This window comes from Balaenoptera physalus (genome assembly GCF_965194825.1).
Source record: "Balaenoptera physalus genome assembly, chromosome: 8".
Taxonomy (NCBI): Eukaryota; Metazoa; Chordata; class Mammalia; order Artiodactyla; family Balaenopteridae; genus Balaenoptera; species Balaenoptera physalus.
The window spans coordinates 106,852,515-106,867,739 of NC_138887.1; the positions used below are offsets into that span (position 1 = coordinate 106,852,515).

The following is a 15,225-nucleotide window of genomic DNA, read 5'->3' on the forward strand; positions in this document are numbered from 1 at the left end:
CAAACTCTACGATTCCTAAAGTGAATCCATGATCTTTTCCTACAAACTTGTTTCTTTTCCTGGAGTATTCACTATCATGGTAAGAACCACCTTCCAGGAACTGTGGAGACACTATGCAGTTCTTGTTTACTTCACATGTTATCAGTCACCAAATCTTTAGACCATAATGTTCCTAACATTTTCCACCTGTCCTTGCTACCACTACTTTCTTAGTTCAAGATTTTCATATGAAAATTCTAATGCAAGCTAGCCTCATCCACCAGAGGGCAGAGAGTAGAAGCAAGAAGAACTACAGTTCTGCAGCCTGTAGAACGAAAACCACATTAAAAGAAAGACAGACAAAATGAAAAGGCAGAGGACTATGTACCAGATGAAGGAACAAGATAAAACCCCAGAAAAAACAACTAAAAGAAGTGGAGATAGATAGATAGATGATAGGCAACCTTCCAGAAAAAGAATTCAGAATAATGGTAGTGAATATGATCCAGGACCTCGGAAAAAGAATGGAGGCAAAGATTGAGAAGATGCAAGAAATGTTTAACAAGACTTAGAAGAATTAAAGAACAAACACCTAGAAAAACTAAAGAACAAACAAACAGAGATGAACAATACAATGACTGAAATGAAAAATATACAGAAGGCATCAATAGCAGAATAACTGAGGCAGAAGAACGGATAAGTGACCTGGAAGACAGAATGGTGGAATTCACTGCCACGGAACAGAATAAAGAAAAAAGAGTGAAAAGAAATGAAGACAGCCTAAGAGACCTCTGGGACAACATTAAATGCACCAACATTCGCATTATAGGGGTCCCAGAAGGAGAAGAAAGAGAGAAAGGACCAGAGAAAATACCTGAAGAGATTATAGTTGAAAACTTCCCTAACATGGGAAAGGAAATAGCCACCCAAGTCTAGAAAGCACAGAGTCCCAGTCAGGATAAACTGAAGGAGAAACACACTGAGACACAGAGTAATCAAACTGACGAAAATTAAAGACAAAGAATAATTATTAAAAGCAACAAGGGGAAAACGACAAATAACATACAAGGGAACTCCCATAAGGTTAACAGCTGATTTCTCAGCAGAAACTCTACAAGCCAGAAGGGAACGGCACGATATATTTAAAGTGATGAAAGGGAAGAACCTACAACAAAGATTACTCTACCCAGCAAGGATCTCATTCAGATTTGATGGAGAAATCAAAAGCTTTACAGACAAGCAAAAGCTAAGAGAATTCAGCACCACCAAACCAGCTCTACAACAAATGCTAAAGGAACTTCTCTAAGTGGGAAACACAAGAGAAGAAAAGGACCTACAAAAACAAACCCAAAACAATTAAGAAAATGGTCATAGCAACATACATATCAATAATTATCTTAAATGTGAATGGATTAAATGCTCCAACCAAAAGACAGGCTTGCTAAATGGATACAAAATCAAGACCCATATATATGCTGTCTACAAGAGACCCACTTCAGACCTAGGGACACATACAGACTGAAAGTGAGGGGATGGAAAAAGATATTCCATGCAAATGGAAATCGAAAGAAAGCTGGAGTAGCCAATACTCATATCAGATAAAATAGACTTTAAAATAATGTTACAAGAGACAAGGAAGGACACTACATAATGATCAAGGGATCAATCCAAGAAGAAGATGTAACAATTATAAATATATATGTACCCAACATAGGAGCACCTCAATACATAAGGCAAATGCTAACAGCTATAAAAGAGGAAATCGACAGCAACACAATAGTAGTGGGGGACTTTAACACCTCACTTACACCAATGGACAGATCATCCAAACAAAATTATTAAGGAAACAGAAGCTTTAAGTGACACAATAGACCAGATAGATTTAATTGACATTTATAGGACATTCCATTTGAAAACAGCAGATTACACTTTCTTCTCAAGTGCACATGGAACATTCTCTAGGATAGATCACATCTTGGGTCACAAATCAAGCCTCGGAAAATTTAAGAAAATTGCAATCGTATCAAGCATCTTTTCTGACCACAATGCTATGAGACTGGAAAGCAATTACAGTAAAAAAAAACTGTAAAAACACAAATACATGGAGGCTAAACGGTGCACTACTAAATAACCAAGAGATCACTGAAGAAATCAAAGAAGAAATAAAAAAAATACATAGAAACAAATGACAACAAAAACACGACGACCCAAAACCTCTGGGACGCAGCAAAAGCAGTTCTAAGAAGGAAGTTTATAGCAATACAATCTCACCTCAAGAAACAAGAAAAATCTCAAACAATCTAACCCTACACCTAAAGCAACTAGAGAAAGAAGAACAAAGAAAACCCAGTCAGTACAAGGAAAGAAATCATAAAGATCAGAGCAGAAATAAATGAAATAGAAACGAAGACAACAATAGCAAAAATCAATAAAAGTAAAAGCTGGTTCTTTGAAAGCTGGTTCTTTCTTGCCTCTGCGACCTTCTCACATTGCTGCTTCTGCTTGGAAAGGTACTCCAGTTCTCTATTAGATTCTTGGACACTAAGTTGCTAAGATTCAACTCAAGTGTCAACTGCTTTTTGAAGTTACATTTGTGGTACCTAAAGTTGTAATGACATCCTTATTTATAACACACTATGCCCTTGACTCCCAGGACCACACGTGACCTCTTCTTCCTTTAGATCTCTGCTGTTACATATAAACTCCTGTCACAGCAATCACAACACTTTGTGCACTTGTTTTACATTTTACTAAATATGGTGACAGCAGTAACCAAGTTTATCAGTCTCTCAAATCACAAGGCCTTGCACAGTGTCAATAACAGGCTATCAAATGATATTACAAAAATTAAGTGTTTTTTAAAATTAATTGATATAGATAGGGACTGTACACATACAATAAAGGACTAGGTCAGGACTAGGCTCACCTGCTTATAAGTTACAGCATGGTTCAGGCTGTGATAGTTTCCTGGAGGAGGAAAAGGTTGCTACAGCCAAGTTAAGTGGCCCAAGTAGAGAGACAGGCCATTTGTCATTCTAGGGAGTAAAAAAGCTTTAAGGCCTTACCAGTAATTTCTTCATTTTCAAAGGTTACAGACAAACAAGTATTATTTGATAGTAAGTTGTAGAATATGGGGAATTTTAAAAAAATTCATCATACTATCTCTGCCCTTGAATAGAATAATTTACAATGTAGCTAGAAAGATAAGATATACTGGCATGAAACAAGAGTGTATCTTTATCTACTTCTTACTTCAGATAGCCCAATTCTGCTTTATACCACCAGTTTTGTGTGTGTGTGTGTGTTTTTTAAAATTACCCACCAGTTCTTAATCTGGACAAATAGGCCAGAAAACTGGATTAGTAACATTTTAAGAATGAAACTGTTAAACTTGTACTGAGGTTATCTGACATTATCTTGACAAAAGGCTTTTGTGGCAAAGATGATGATTATAATTATACTAATCAATTGTTAGAACACTAAGCAACTTGTTTCAATGCAAAATTTATCAAATCAATTAAAAAATTAGCATTTAGATACACACATGACATCTTGGTGGACATTTCTGTATATGTTGCTAGATACTGTTTCACAACCTTAGAATATAACCACTATCTCAGAAATAAAAATTTAGCAGCCATGGTTTGGTATATTCAACTCACTTTTGGAAAGAAAGTGGGTTAGAATCAAGTACAAAAGGAATGCCTGAATAAATATATCTGATATTAAATGTCCCACAAGGACTCTTAAAATGTAAAGGAACAAAGTAATTCTTTGTGCTCTCCCTTTAACCATTTGATTAACTCTTATTCAGTTGTTTCTGTGAAGCCCTTCTGGAATTTCCAGGACAGTTGGCTCCCCCTCTTCCTGTATGCCCCCTGGCACATTGCTGATCATACTTCAAGGTGTATATTGGGTTGGTCAAAAAGTTCGTTCGGTTTTAAGTAAAAATAAAAGACACATTTTTCATTTTCACCAAGAACTTTTTTGAATGGATTCATTAACCAAATGAACTTTTTGGCCAACCCAATACTACAGCTTGGCTCATCCAAAGTCTAGCACAACCCCCTTTTTTCTGTGCTTTCCTCTCCTATAGAGGCTGAAAAGGCACTGAATCCCCAGACTCCCTTAAAGCTACAGGTGGCCATCTGGCACAAAATTGGCGTCTCTCGTGGATAGCTTTCCTTTTCCAATAGAGCCTCAGGGAGGAGAGTGTCCTTAACTCTTTCCCTTCTCCCTGCCCAGAACAGACACAATGCCTTGAGCTTCCGCAGTCATCCTGCAACCGTAAGGAGTGGGGAAGACAGGGGAGAAGAGAGTGCGGGGCGCTGAGGACAAGCAGAGCCAGCTGCTCAGCCCGGGACTGCGTACCTGCAGACATTTCATTAAGAGCCACTTGTTTCTTTCCTAAGTTGAGATATAATTGACATAGACCATTATATTAGTTTTAGGTGTACAACATGATGATTTTGATATATGTATATATTGCAAAATTTACCACAATAAGGTTAGTTAACATCCATCACTGTAGAGTTACAAAGTTTTTTTCCTTATGTGAGAGCTTTTAAGCCTTACTGTCTTCACAGCTTTCAGATATATAATACAGTACTAAGGATAGCTACCGTGCTGTTGTTGCATCCCCAGGACTGACTCACCTGATAATTCTAAGTCTCTACCTTTTGACCCCACACACCCTCCACCTACCCACCTGCCTCTGGCAACCATCAATCTAATCTGTTCTCTGTATCTGAGTTTGTTTTGTTTTTGTTGTAGATTTCATACGGTATTTTTCTCTGTCTGACTTATTTCATTTAGCATAATGCCTTCAAGGTCCATCCATGTTGTCACCTAGAGATTATCATACTAAGTGAAGTCAAAGACAAATTTATGGTTTCACTTTTATGTGGAATCTAAAAAATAGTACAAATGAACTTATTTACAAAACAGAAACAGACTCACAGACATAGAAAACAAACATAATTATGGTTACCAAAGGGGAAGGGTAAGGAGGGATAAATTGGGAGTATGGGATTAACAGATGCACCTACCATATATAAAATAGATAAATAACAAGGATGTATGTATAGCACAGGGAACTATATTCAATATCTTATAAGGGAAAAGAATTTTAAAAAGTATATAGATATACACACACATATATATGTATAACCAGATCACTTTGCTGTACACCTGAAACTAACACAATATTGTAAATCAACTATACTTCAATTTAAAAAACTTGCGAATCACTATATTGTACACCTGTAACTTATATAATACTGTACATCAACTACACTTCAAAAAAAGAAAAAGCAGGTGGTGTGGTTCAAGGACATACTTACTGAACCTGGCCACCCAATTTTACCACAAATTAGCTGTGTAACTTTAGGCAAGTTCCTTAACCTCTCTGTGCTACTTTCTACAAATAAAATGGTAAACCTAACATGATTTCGGCAGAAACTCCTGGATCAAAAATTCTCTTAATCTTTCTTGAAAATAAGAACTCATTATACAATGGAATATTATTCAGCCATGAAAAAGAAGAGCCACTTTCTTGTTTAAATCTCTGTAGTAAGAGTTTTTGTTAGTTGAATGCTACTTCTCTTACAGCACTTGTCATAGTCCTTAATTATCTGTTAACTGTGCTTCATTGGCTATGAAACCATAGGACCAGGTGTTAAATCTTGCTTTTCTAACTTCAGTGCCACGCTCCTCATCTGCACCCCCTCTGCCTCTCTAAACAAACGTGCTAACCATGCAACAGGGAATGACATGTATTCTACATTTCTCTTCATTTTATTCCTCATTTGGAGACAGCGACTACAGTTCATTTTCAGTTGCATATATAATGGTCTTAGATTTGTTCTTATGTTACCCCTTGTGAAAATATGATTTTTAACATCTCCACTGCAGTCATAGCTAGCAAAAATAGAAAGATCATTTCAAGGTTTCAGAGAGAAATTCATCATGGAAATATAGGGATGAGAGAAAGTATAAATGAGCCTTCAAATTACTTCTCTCTGAAGACATTCAGATAGTGAGCCAATATATTACCTGTGATGTGGTACATTGTAAGTTTTGGATGAAAAAGTTTGTTTATATTTGAAACAGTCATTTTCATAAAACTTGCTTTTCAGGGAACCCTCATTCTTGCAGCAAGTCTTCTCTTTTCTGAGAAATACATCAAAGTTATCTGCATCAATCCTAACTGGTCTTAGTATTTACTGAGAATTTATGATGAGCTCAGTATTGCCGCCAATGACTTGCATACAGTATCTCTTCTAACTACTTGGCTACACTGAGAGGCAGTGTAATGTAGTGGTTACAGAAACAAGCTCTGGAGCCAAAGTGATGGGGTTTGAATCCTAACTCTCCTCCTATCGAGCTGTGTGATCCTGGGAAAGCTTCCTAATGCCCTGGGCCTCAGTTTTCCCAATGGTAAAATGGGGGATAAAAATCGTACCTACTTCATAGGATTACTGTGATGATTAAGTGAATTAATATATGTAAAGCACTTAAATGACATTTCCTATGTATAAGTACTATTTTAACTATGAGCTAATTTACCTGCTCATCAACTCTATGTGATAAGTACTGGCCCCATGTTGCAGAAGAGGATGCTTAGACTGAGATGATAAGGAATTTTTTCAAAGCCACAAAGCTATTAGGAAGGAGAACTCAGAACCAAACTTGGGGGTGTGTGATGCCACAACACACAGTTTCTGTCACCAACAGAAACTATCTAAAATAATGATGCACTCCAGTCTAAAAGAGCTAAATAGATAAAAAAAACAATGAGCTTACAATGGGCATACTTGTGGATGAGATTTGTGAGATATATCAAAACAGTGTAACAACTGGTTTCTTCAGTTATTTAGGGGGGTAAGTTTTCTAGCTGTATCAATTCTGCTAGTCCTTTTCTAACGCAGTTTCTTAAACTAAGGCAATTCAGAAAGGCATTGCTCAGTTCTTTGCAGGTCATCTGTCCTAAAATTTTTTTGAAACCAAACCTGCCCATGTTATATGGAACAGAACTCTGCGGATTCCAAGTAATCATAAAATGTGTGCTTGAGAATGTGTGAAACTGTTTAGATTTTACTGGGAGTGGAATAGTGAGTAATTTGGGTAAAAAAATGTTTCTACCTACCAGCACACCTACTTATTTAGGCTGAAAAGGGTTGACTTCTAAGCCCTTATATCTTACACACTTGATTCTCAATTCAAGCAGCAAAATCTGTACCGTAGATACTTCTTGAGGATTTGACGATGCTGGTATTTGAGAGGGGTATTCAAATTTTATTATTAACTGGCCGCTTGATTTTTTTTTAAAGAACTCTTTTTTAAAAAAAATAATTAATTAATTAATTTAATTTTGGTTGTGTTGGGTCTTCGTTTCTGTGTGAGAGTTTTCTCTAGTTGCGGCAAGCGGGGGTCACTCTTCATCGCGGTGTGCGGGCCTTTCACTGTCACGGCCTCTCTTGTTGCGGAGCACAGGCTCCAGACGCGCAGGCTCAGCAGTTGTGGCTCACGGGCCTAGTTGCTCCGCGGCATGTGGGATCTTCCCAGACCAGGGCTCAAACCCATGTTCCCTGCATTGGCAGGCAGATTCTCAACCACTGCGCCACCAGGGAAGCCCAGGCTGCTTGATTTTTTAAAATACAGCACAGAAAATACATTGGGCAAAATCATCAATGTTATCAGATAAGGTGGTTTTCTGTATTTTCTTAACAGACTGATTTTTAGTACTTTTTATTCTCTACAGCAATTGTACATAAGACGTTAATCATTTTGACTTTCTTTTTATAAAAGGAAGGTTGTTGAGTAAATCTTTGTTTCTCACTCATTTATCCCACACAATGAATGTACAGAGTGGTCTGAAACAGTTGTGCGTCACTAACATCAGAGTTGCACAAGCATCAGTGGTTACATATTTCCGTTGTAAGGTTACAGCAGATATCCTAAGGAGGTAAATTCTTTGACACAGTATGAAGCAGAGAAATGATGGAAAACAAAAAAACAAAGTTTCTTTTGGACTTTTCTCTCTCAGATATAGCTTAGTATATCACTAACCACAAATGGGTTTATAATAACAACAAATGGGTTTATAATAACAAGTATATTGTCAGTTTGTTTCTGTAATCTAAGAATAAAACAGTAATTATAAAATGTTTTAAAAACTCATTAAATTTTCAGTTCATGAGATTTGTGATTCTCTCATGCTGGGGTAATTTTTCTATTTATTTGTTTAAAAGAATTCTTGTTTTAATAGGAGGTTGACTGGCCATTTTTAATAGCAATATATAGTATATAAGGGACAGAGTATAAAATGCACTAGAGTAAATGACTGAAAGCTTACCTGTCTAAATTCTAAATGATAGCAAACTTAAAGTTTAACTTGTATTATCTTTTAAAGATGTTAAGTATTTCCCCTTTCCCCACAATATCCTTTAGTGGATTATTTAGAAACAGTTTTCCTTAGAAAATAAGGATACTTGACTTCTTTTTTTTTTTTTTAAAGGAATTCCTTTATTTTTATTATTTATTTATTTATTTATTTATTTTCGGCTGTGTTGGGTCTTCATTTCTGTGTGAGGGCTTTCTCCAGTTGCGGCAAGCGGGGGCCACTCTTCATCGCTGTGCGCGGGCCTTTCACTATCGTGGCCTCTCTTGTTGCGGAGCACAAGCTCCAGACACGCAGGCTCAGTAGTTGTGGCTCACGGGCCTAGTTGCTCCGTGGCATGTGGGATCTTCCCAGACCAGGGCTCGAACCCGTGTCCCCTGCACTGGCAGGCAGATTCTCAACCACTGTGCCACCAGGGAAGCCCAGGATACTTGACTTCTTAAAAGCCTTTATTATCAAAGGAATTACATAGATTTAAAGAATTTTAATAAATATTATAGAAATTTAGTATATATTAAATACTATATACTATACTGTTAAAGGAAATGTCTAACATGATAGTGTATTAATGCTACAGGTAAACTATTCTCTTAGAGAATTGTTTCTTTAACTACACAGAAACTAGATGATGTCAAATTATATGTAACTGTAAAAAATAAATGAATTTTGGACTTACGAACATCCATTGGCTGTAATATTATAGTTCAAGAGTACCACCTTCAATATTAACTCTCTTCTAAATAATGTGTTCATGCAACACTGCTATTATTCAGGCATTTGAGATTCTAATCAGGAAGATCAGTTCAGTAATATTTTTATATATCTTTTAAATATCTCTTTTATTCCAAAAATTTCCTGTTAAGATTTTTTTAGGGCAAAGGAGGAGGAACCTTATTCAACTGTGAGATAATTATGATTCAAAATGACAGGTGCTTACACAGTCTGACTGTTTTTGCTTTCATAACATCAGGCTGAAGTCTGTTAGGCTTGGCCTTTTTAATGACTGCTGTGCAGCTGCCACTTCTTCTGTTTCATACTCTCACTTGGGCTTCTTACTCCCTGGGACCACTCAATTCCCCAGGATGCTTCTCGAGCCTGCATTTTTTACCTGCTTCATCAGTTTCCTTTCACCAGTTTTACTGATGTTTCTCATGTACTCTGGATTTGGTGAGAATACCAGCAGCTTTGTTCATTTCCCTTGCTTCTTGTTATTATTTAACAGTTCTATAGTTTTAGCTTAATTAATTAATTAATTAATCTATTTATTGGCTGCATTGGGTCTTCACTGTTGCGCGTGAGCTTTTCTCTAGTTGCGGCGAGCGGGTGCTACTCTGTTGCAGTGTGCGGGCTTCTCATTGTGGTGGTTTCTCTTGTTGCAGAGCATGGGCTTCAGTAGTTGTGGCATGCGGGCTTCAGTAGTTGTGGCTCACGGGCTCTAGAGCGCAGGCTCAGTAGTTGTGGCGCACGGGCTTAGTTGCTCTGCGGCATGTGGGATCCTCCCGGACCAGGGCTCGAACCCGTATCCCTTGCATTGGCAGGTGGATTCTTAACTACTGCGCCACCAGGGAAGCCTGTTTTAGCTTACTTTAAACGTTGTTTGTTTTGTGTTTCAATATTTGTTTAGATTTATTCACATACTGACTTCTTGCTTACCTCCTTCTTGCATCTCAGTCTTCACCTCTGGGTCTCATTTGTTTCTTCCTGAAAGCACATCCAACTCTTCACTCGTCTGTTGCTCAAGGGTACTGACCACTTCTGGGCTTCAAGCCGCCTTGGATCAACTCCTACCTTTCGCAACAGTCCTCTCTTGCTCGTGTTTGGGAACGTTTTCTTCTTCAACTTCATCCCACCTGCTTTCTGTCTCTCAAGGCTTCATTATAATTTCTTGTCTAACGAACTCTGCCGTCTTATGGTCTAAAACAGATGTTGATTCATTCATTTTAAAAACATCTTTTCTGTCATCAGAGGGCAAAAAGGGGATACCATGGCATGTGCTCAGACCTCAATCTTCAAGTGGAAGTCCCACAAGTGTTGTTCGCTACATTTTTTTTCATTCATGAATGTATCAATTAAAAATCAGGCCAAATATCTTTTACCTGCAGAAATATACATAATCATTTCTCATAGCTGCCCCTGACAACAGGTCTGAAAGCCACTCTCAAGTAGTAGAAAGAACATGGGTTTTTGAGTCTTATAACTTGGAGCAAATCTTGATTTCATTATATTCTGTTAGACTTCAGGTAGTTATTTAACCTCCTCAAGACAGATGGTCACCTCATCCATTAAATGGAGATGATTATACTTATGTATTTGGAGATTATATAAACAAAGATTATACTAGATTTCCCACAGTTGTTACTCTCCTCTTTTGCTATATGGACAATAAAGAATTAAATGTTTTAAATTTTTACTTGTGTCATAAACTTCATCTTCCATTGCATTAAAATTAAAAGAAAAAGTCCAGTAAGTGATACAGCATATAGCACAGAGTTTGATTTTATACATTCTACCATTCTTTTGTTTTCTATTAGTTGTGATCATATAGAGTTTTAAAATTTATTATTTTGGCTTTTTTCCTATGCTAATGATATACCAGTGGAATAATGCAGTCGACCCTTGAACAGCGTGGGGGCGGGTTAAGGGCGCTGACCCTCTGTGCAGTTGAAAATCCACTTGTAACTTATAGTCGGCCTTTCATATCTGCAGTTCCTCCACATTTGTGGATTCAACCAACCATGCATCGTGCAGTATATGCAGCATTTACTACTGAATAAACTCTGTGTGTAAGTGGACTGGTTCAATACAAACCTTTGTTGTTCACGGATCAGTTGTATATTAGAGATGTCAACGAATCTGGAAAACTTCTAAACTACATACTTTTAAAATGAATTAATAGTAATTGATAAAGATTCTACTTTTGATAAAAGACAGAATAAACCAGATTTCATAATACAAACATTGACTGCACTTTAAAAAAGTGCACTGGAACAGCCTTATTTTAGCAATTAAGGATTTTTTAAAGAGCACAATTTCCCCCCTCAAAAATCTGGTTAACAGAACTACAGGGTACACATTAAAGGAGCTTATGCAAAAATAAAATCGAAGGAATTAATTTTGAAAAAAAGAACTAAATTTTATGTTGCTTTCAAAAAGGTTAAAAAAAAAAACTTTCATCTAAAATAAATAACAGTTCTACATGGTTACAAATGATCTGCCATCAATATAGCCATCTCTGAATGTCACTTGTTTAGCTACAAAAATTAAGGATCAGACACAAATGAAAGAATATTATGGGCACAAGTAAAATTTAAAAACTACTTAAAAGTCAGGAAACTCAACTTATAAGCAGTAATTCAGCAACACAGCACACATTTATAAAGACCCTTCTGGGATAACATATCAGGGGCCTAAGGTACATTCAAATCAAGCCAGCTTTTCAGGAACTTATTTAATGTAGAAGATCCTTTCTTTAACAATGGAATCTTATAGCCACAAGGTCTCGGTGACCTAGAGCATCATGTTTTGGGAGTAAGAAATATGGAACAATGGTTTTGGCTCTCTCTATCATAAAAATAATTACATCTTGTTTTGTTTGTCCTAGGAGGAAAGAGAGGCTTATCAGAAAGAAATACCGTTCTGATCTATAGTCTGAGATCTGGCTAGGAGGGAGGAGCTTGCTGAGGGGCATCTCACTTAGTAAATGACCAGAGCCCTAAGCTAAAAAGGATCCCATGGAGGTTTTTATTTTCAGAGAAGAAAACCCTTGGCTAGATAGAAAAGGTCAGGGAAAGAGGGAGAAAGAAGGGGAAGGAAGGAGCCATCCATTTCTTGTTTGTTTTTATCCTGACTTTTATGAATTTATTAATTTGTAACTGAGATATAGCTGACATATACTACTATTAGTTTAAGGTATACAACATAATGATTTGATATGTTTATATACTGTGAAATGATTACCACAATAAGTTTAATTAATATCACCTCACATAGTTTCAAATTTTTTTTCCTTCAATGAGAACTTTAAAGATCTACCCTCTTAGCAACTTTCAAATATATCAGTAATACAGTATTAACTGTTTCTTTTGCTCTACACTTAGCACATAGATTGAGGCCAGGAGAATTAAGTCAACACTGAGGAGGACAGCTGAGAAATATACAAAAAGAAATCAGATGTTGGTCACGTGGCCTATGCCCATGGACAAGCTGTGCCTCGGCCGTAGACCTATGTGAGTCAACACGATCTCTTTAATGCTTAAGCCTGTCTGAGCTGGGGTTTAGTTACTTGCAATACAGACTCCTAACCAATAAAATATTGAAATTATAAAAATTTTTCATGAAATGTAAATTAATATCTGTAGCCTGCGACAACCAGTTTTTAACATAATATACAAAAATATTCCCGCAGGGATGAAATTATCCAGTAGTTTTCAAAGGTACTTTTTAATCTTTTCATGGGTGTTGGGGAGGAACAGACAGTAAGGAGAAAGACAGTGGCTGGAAATCTTTGTGAGTACATCCTACCACAGATTCTGGATCCATTACAGTGGCAAAGAATAATATCCCCCTTTATTTTGGCTTTTCATATCAGTACTATGTATAATATGGAAAAACTCCTGTTGCTACATGCCAGAACTTCCCAACCCCTCCCCCTCCCCAAACTTTCAAAACCCACCACCACCACACATTTAAAGGAATCCGGTAGTTGTGTTTAACATGAAGGTATGGGTAAAACCCCTAGTTTTAGAGGACCTGAATTAACTGCTTTCAGACAGTATCTTTGAAAAGTTGTCAATAAAGTGTTGAGACAAATGTGCTACTTTCTTTCTCAATGTTCTCCAAATCTTACTGAAGTTGAATCTATGAAGCATAAAATCCTCTTTAGTCTTAGAGGTAATAAAAGCTACTATTTATTGAGTACTTATTATGTGTCAGATACTGTGGCAAAACGCTTCATATACATTTACTCATTTAATTTCTAATTCTTTCTTGCTTCTTTTAGCAGGGCTTATTTTTAAAATTCCAAATGAAATGTTATCAACAGCACTTTCCAGAGTATGGCCATGAAATGATAACCTTGGGATTGATACTGGTGCCTTATTTTATGAAGATTTCTTGTCTTCCAAGATTTGCAGGTCCCATCTCATACACCTAGAATGGCTGCAACTGATTGGTTAATTTCTGAGGCTGGACGTTGAACTTCATCTAAGAGCTTGTAATAGCAAAGGCAAAACATTGGAAAACTCCAAATTTACCATGATCTCAATCACATCAAGAAACCAGATGACCTGGAAAGCCCTTACAGCAATCTGCCTCTAATAATCTTGCTCAGTACGTACTACAGAAAATGAAGTTTATACAAATTTCAAACCAGCGTTACTCAAAGCGTGGTATGTGAATATGGTACCAGTCTGCAAACTGTTACTAGCATGGGACAGCATTTTCTATATTACTAATTATTAACTACAATGCCTAGATTGGCTAACTTTTTTTAAACAGCAAGATATTCTTGATGAAGGAGACTGTGTTGACTTATTTTCTAGCCCAACCTCTTTACCCACCATGAACTGGTAACAAACAGCTTGTGGACCAGCTGTTTTGAGCAACATTGCTCTAGACCTCAGTTTTGGTATTACCTCTAGTTTTTCTGTCCCTGATGCCACACAAAATTTAAGTAAATTAACAACCAAATACTTAGCTTAAACAGTTACATAGTAATGGAAAAAGCAATAAAAATCAGCAATTGACCTCACCTTTGACAGAAGCAATTTCACACAGGAAACATGACCTTCATAGACAGCAGACAGAAGAGGTGTAATATGATGTTTATCTGGAGCCTATGAAATAATAGAGAGATAGATCACCTCATCCATTTTTCATTTATTCCTTCTTTCTAGATCTAATTAGGGAATACTCATAAATATTTCAAAATCAATGTTTACCCATTTTTAGCCTCTTAGGAGCTGCTAGAGGCCCGAGGCCACAAGAAGTTTCTCATTGGGAGTCAGACTAGTGAAACTGATGGAGCAGGGCTTTGACCCCATCTCAAATCTGGGCTCTGCCACTTACTGCATGACTAATTACTTAACCTCTCTGAGCCTCAACTCCGCATTACTGTAGACGTGCCAATGAGGTGCAGGAAGGGAATCTCGAGAGGGGTGGAACATAGCCAATGAAGAGGTAAAAGATTGCCACAATTGGGCCACGTGACATGGTATTCCCTGAGATGTGAAAAGTTCATCTCACTTGCTGTCATGGTTACTTAAACATTTTTCTAAAACTCTGAAATGCAGTAGCTACAAAAGGCAAGAGTCAAGAAATGACTGCTGTCTGACTTTTGTCCAAAAATCCAGTTTAGATTTCTCATATGACTGCAGAGTCCTATGCTCCATTGGGTGATAGCTATTTGCCACCTACAGATAGTGCTAACTCTCATATTGCTTTACAACTTGAAAAGGAAACATCTACCCCCCAGTTTTATCAGTTAAAAAAAAAATCAATTTGTTCTGCTTATTAAAAAAAAAAATCACAACTATGTATTTCTAAGTTACAGAAATTTGGTATAATTTCAGACTATATTCTTACTTCATATGAGGTTTCCACCAGTAACTATTTTACAAATCTACAGAAAACAATTACCCAAAAGCATACAACAAGAATTTTTTCTAGAATGACAATGTTCTTTACATACATTAATATCTGCTCCTTTCAGCAGCAGAAATTCCAGGATTTCAAGCTGCCCACAGTCTGCTGCATAATGAAGAGGCTTCCTTCCACCTTCTAGTGTCCGGTTGACGTCTTCTCCCTTATAAAAGAAGCCAAATGAAAACAATATTCATAAGGATGGT

The 15,225-nt window shown here is 36.9% G+C and overlaps 1 protein-coding gene and 1 long non-coding RNA gene across 3 annotated transcripts in view; one reads left to right on the top strand and one right to left on the bottom strand.

The window, feature by feature from the left end:
* The window catches only part of MTPN (myotrophin), a 63,122-nt gene that overhangs the window by 10,493 nt on the left and 37,404 nt on the right, over positions 1 to 15,225 (bottom strand). For both annotated transcript variants that reach the window (XM_082473178.1, XM_082473179.1), the window contains exons 2-3: positions 15,069 to 15,182; positions 14,131 to 14,214 (exon numbers count right to left, since the gene is read on the bottom strand). In XM_082473178.1, the coding sequence (XP_082329304.1) occupies positions 14,131 to 14,214; positions 15,069 to 15,182 (198 nt within the window). The remainder of the gene's footprint in view (positions 1 to 14,130; positions 14,215 to 15,068; positions 15,183 to 15,225) is intronic.
* Positions 4,762 to 15,225, top strand: part of LOC309666074 — a 30,131-nt gene continuing 19,667 nt past the window's right edge. Inside the window, exon 1 of the long non-coding RNA XR_014266870.1 lies at positions 4,762 to 13,708. This is a non-coding gene — a long non-coding RNA (uncharacterized lncRNA). The remainder of the gene's footprint in view (positions 13,709 to 15,225) is intronic.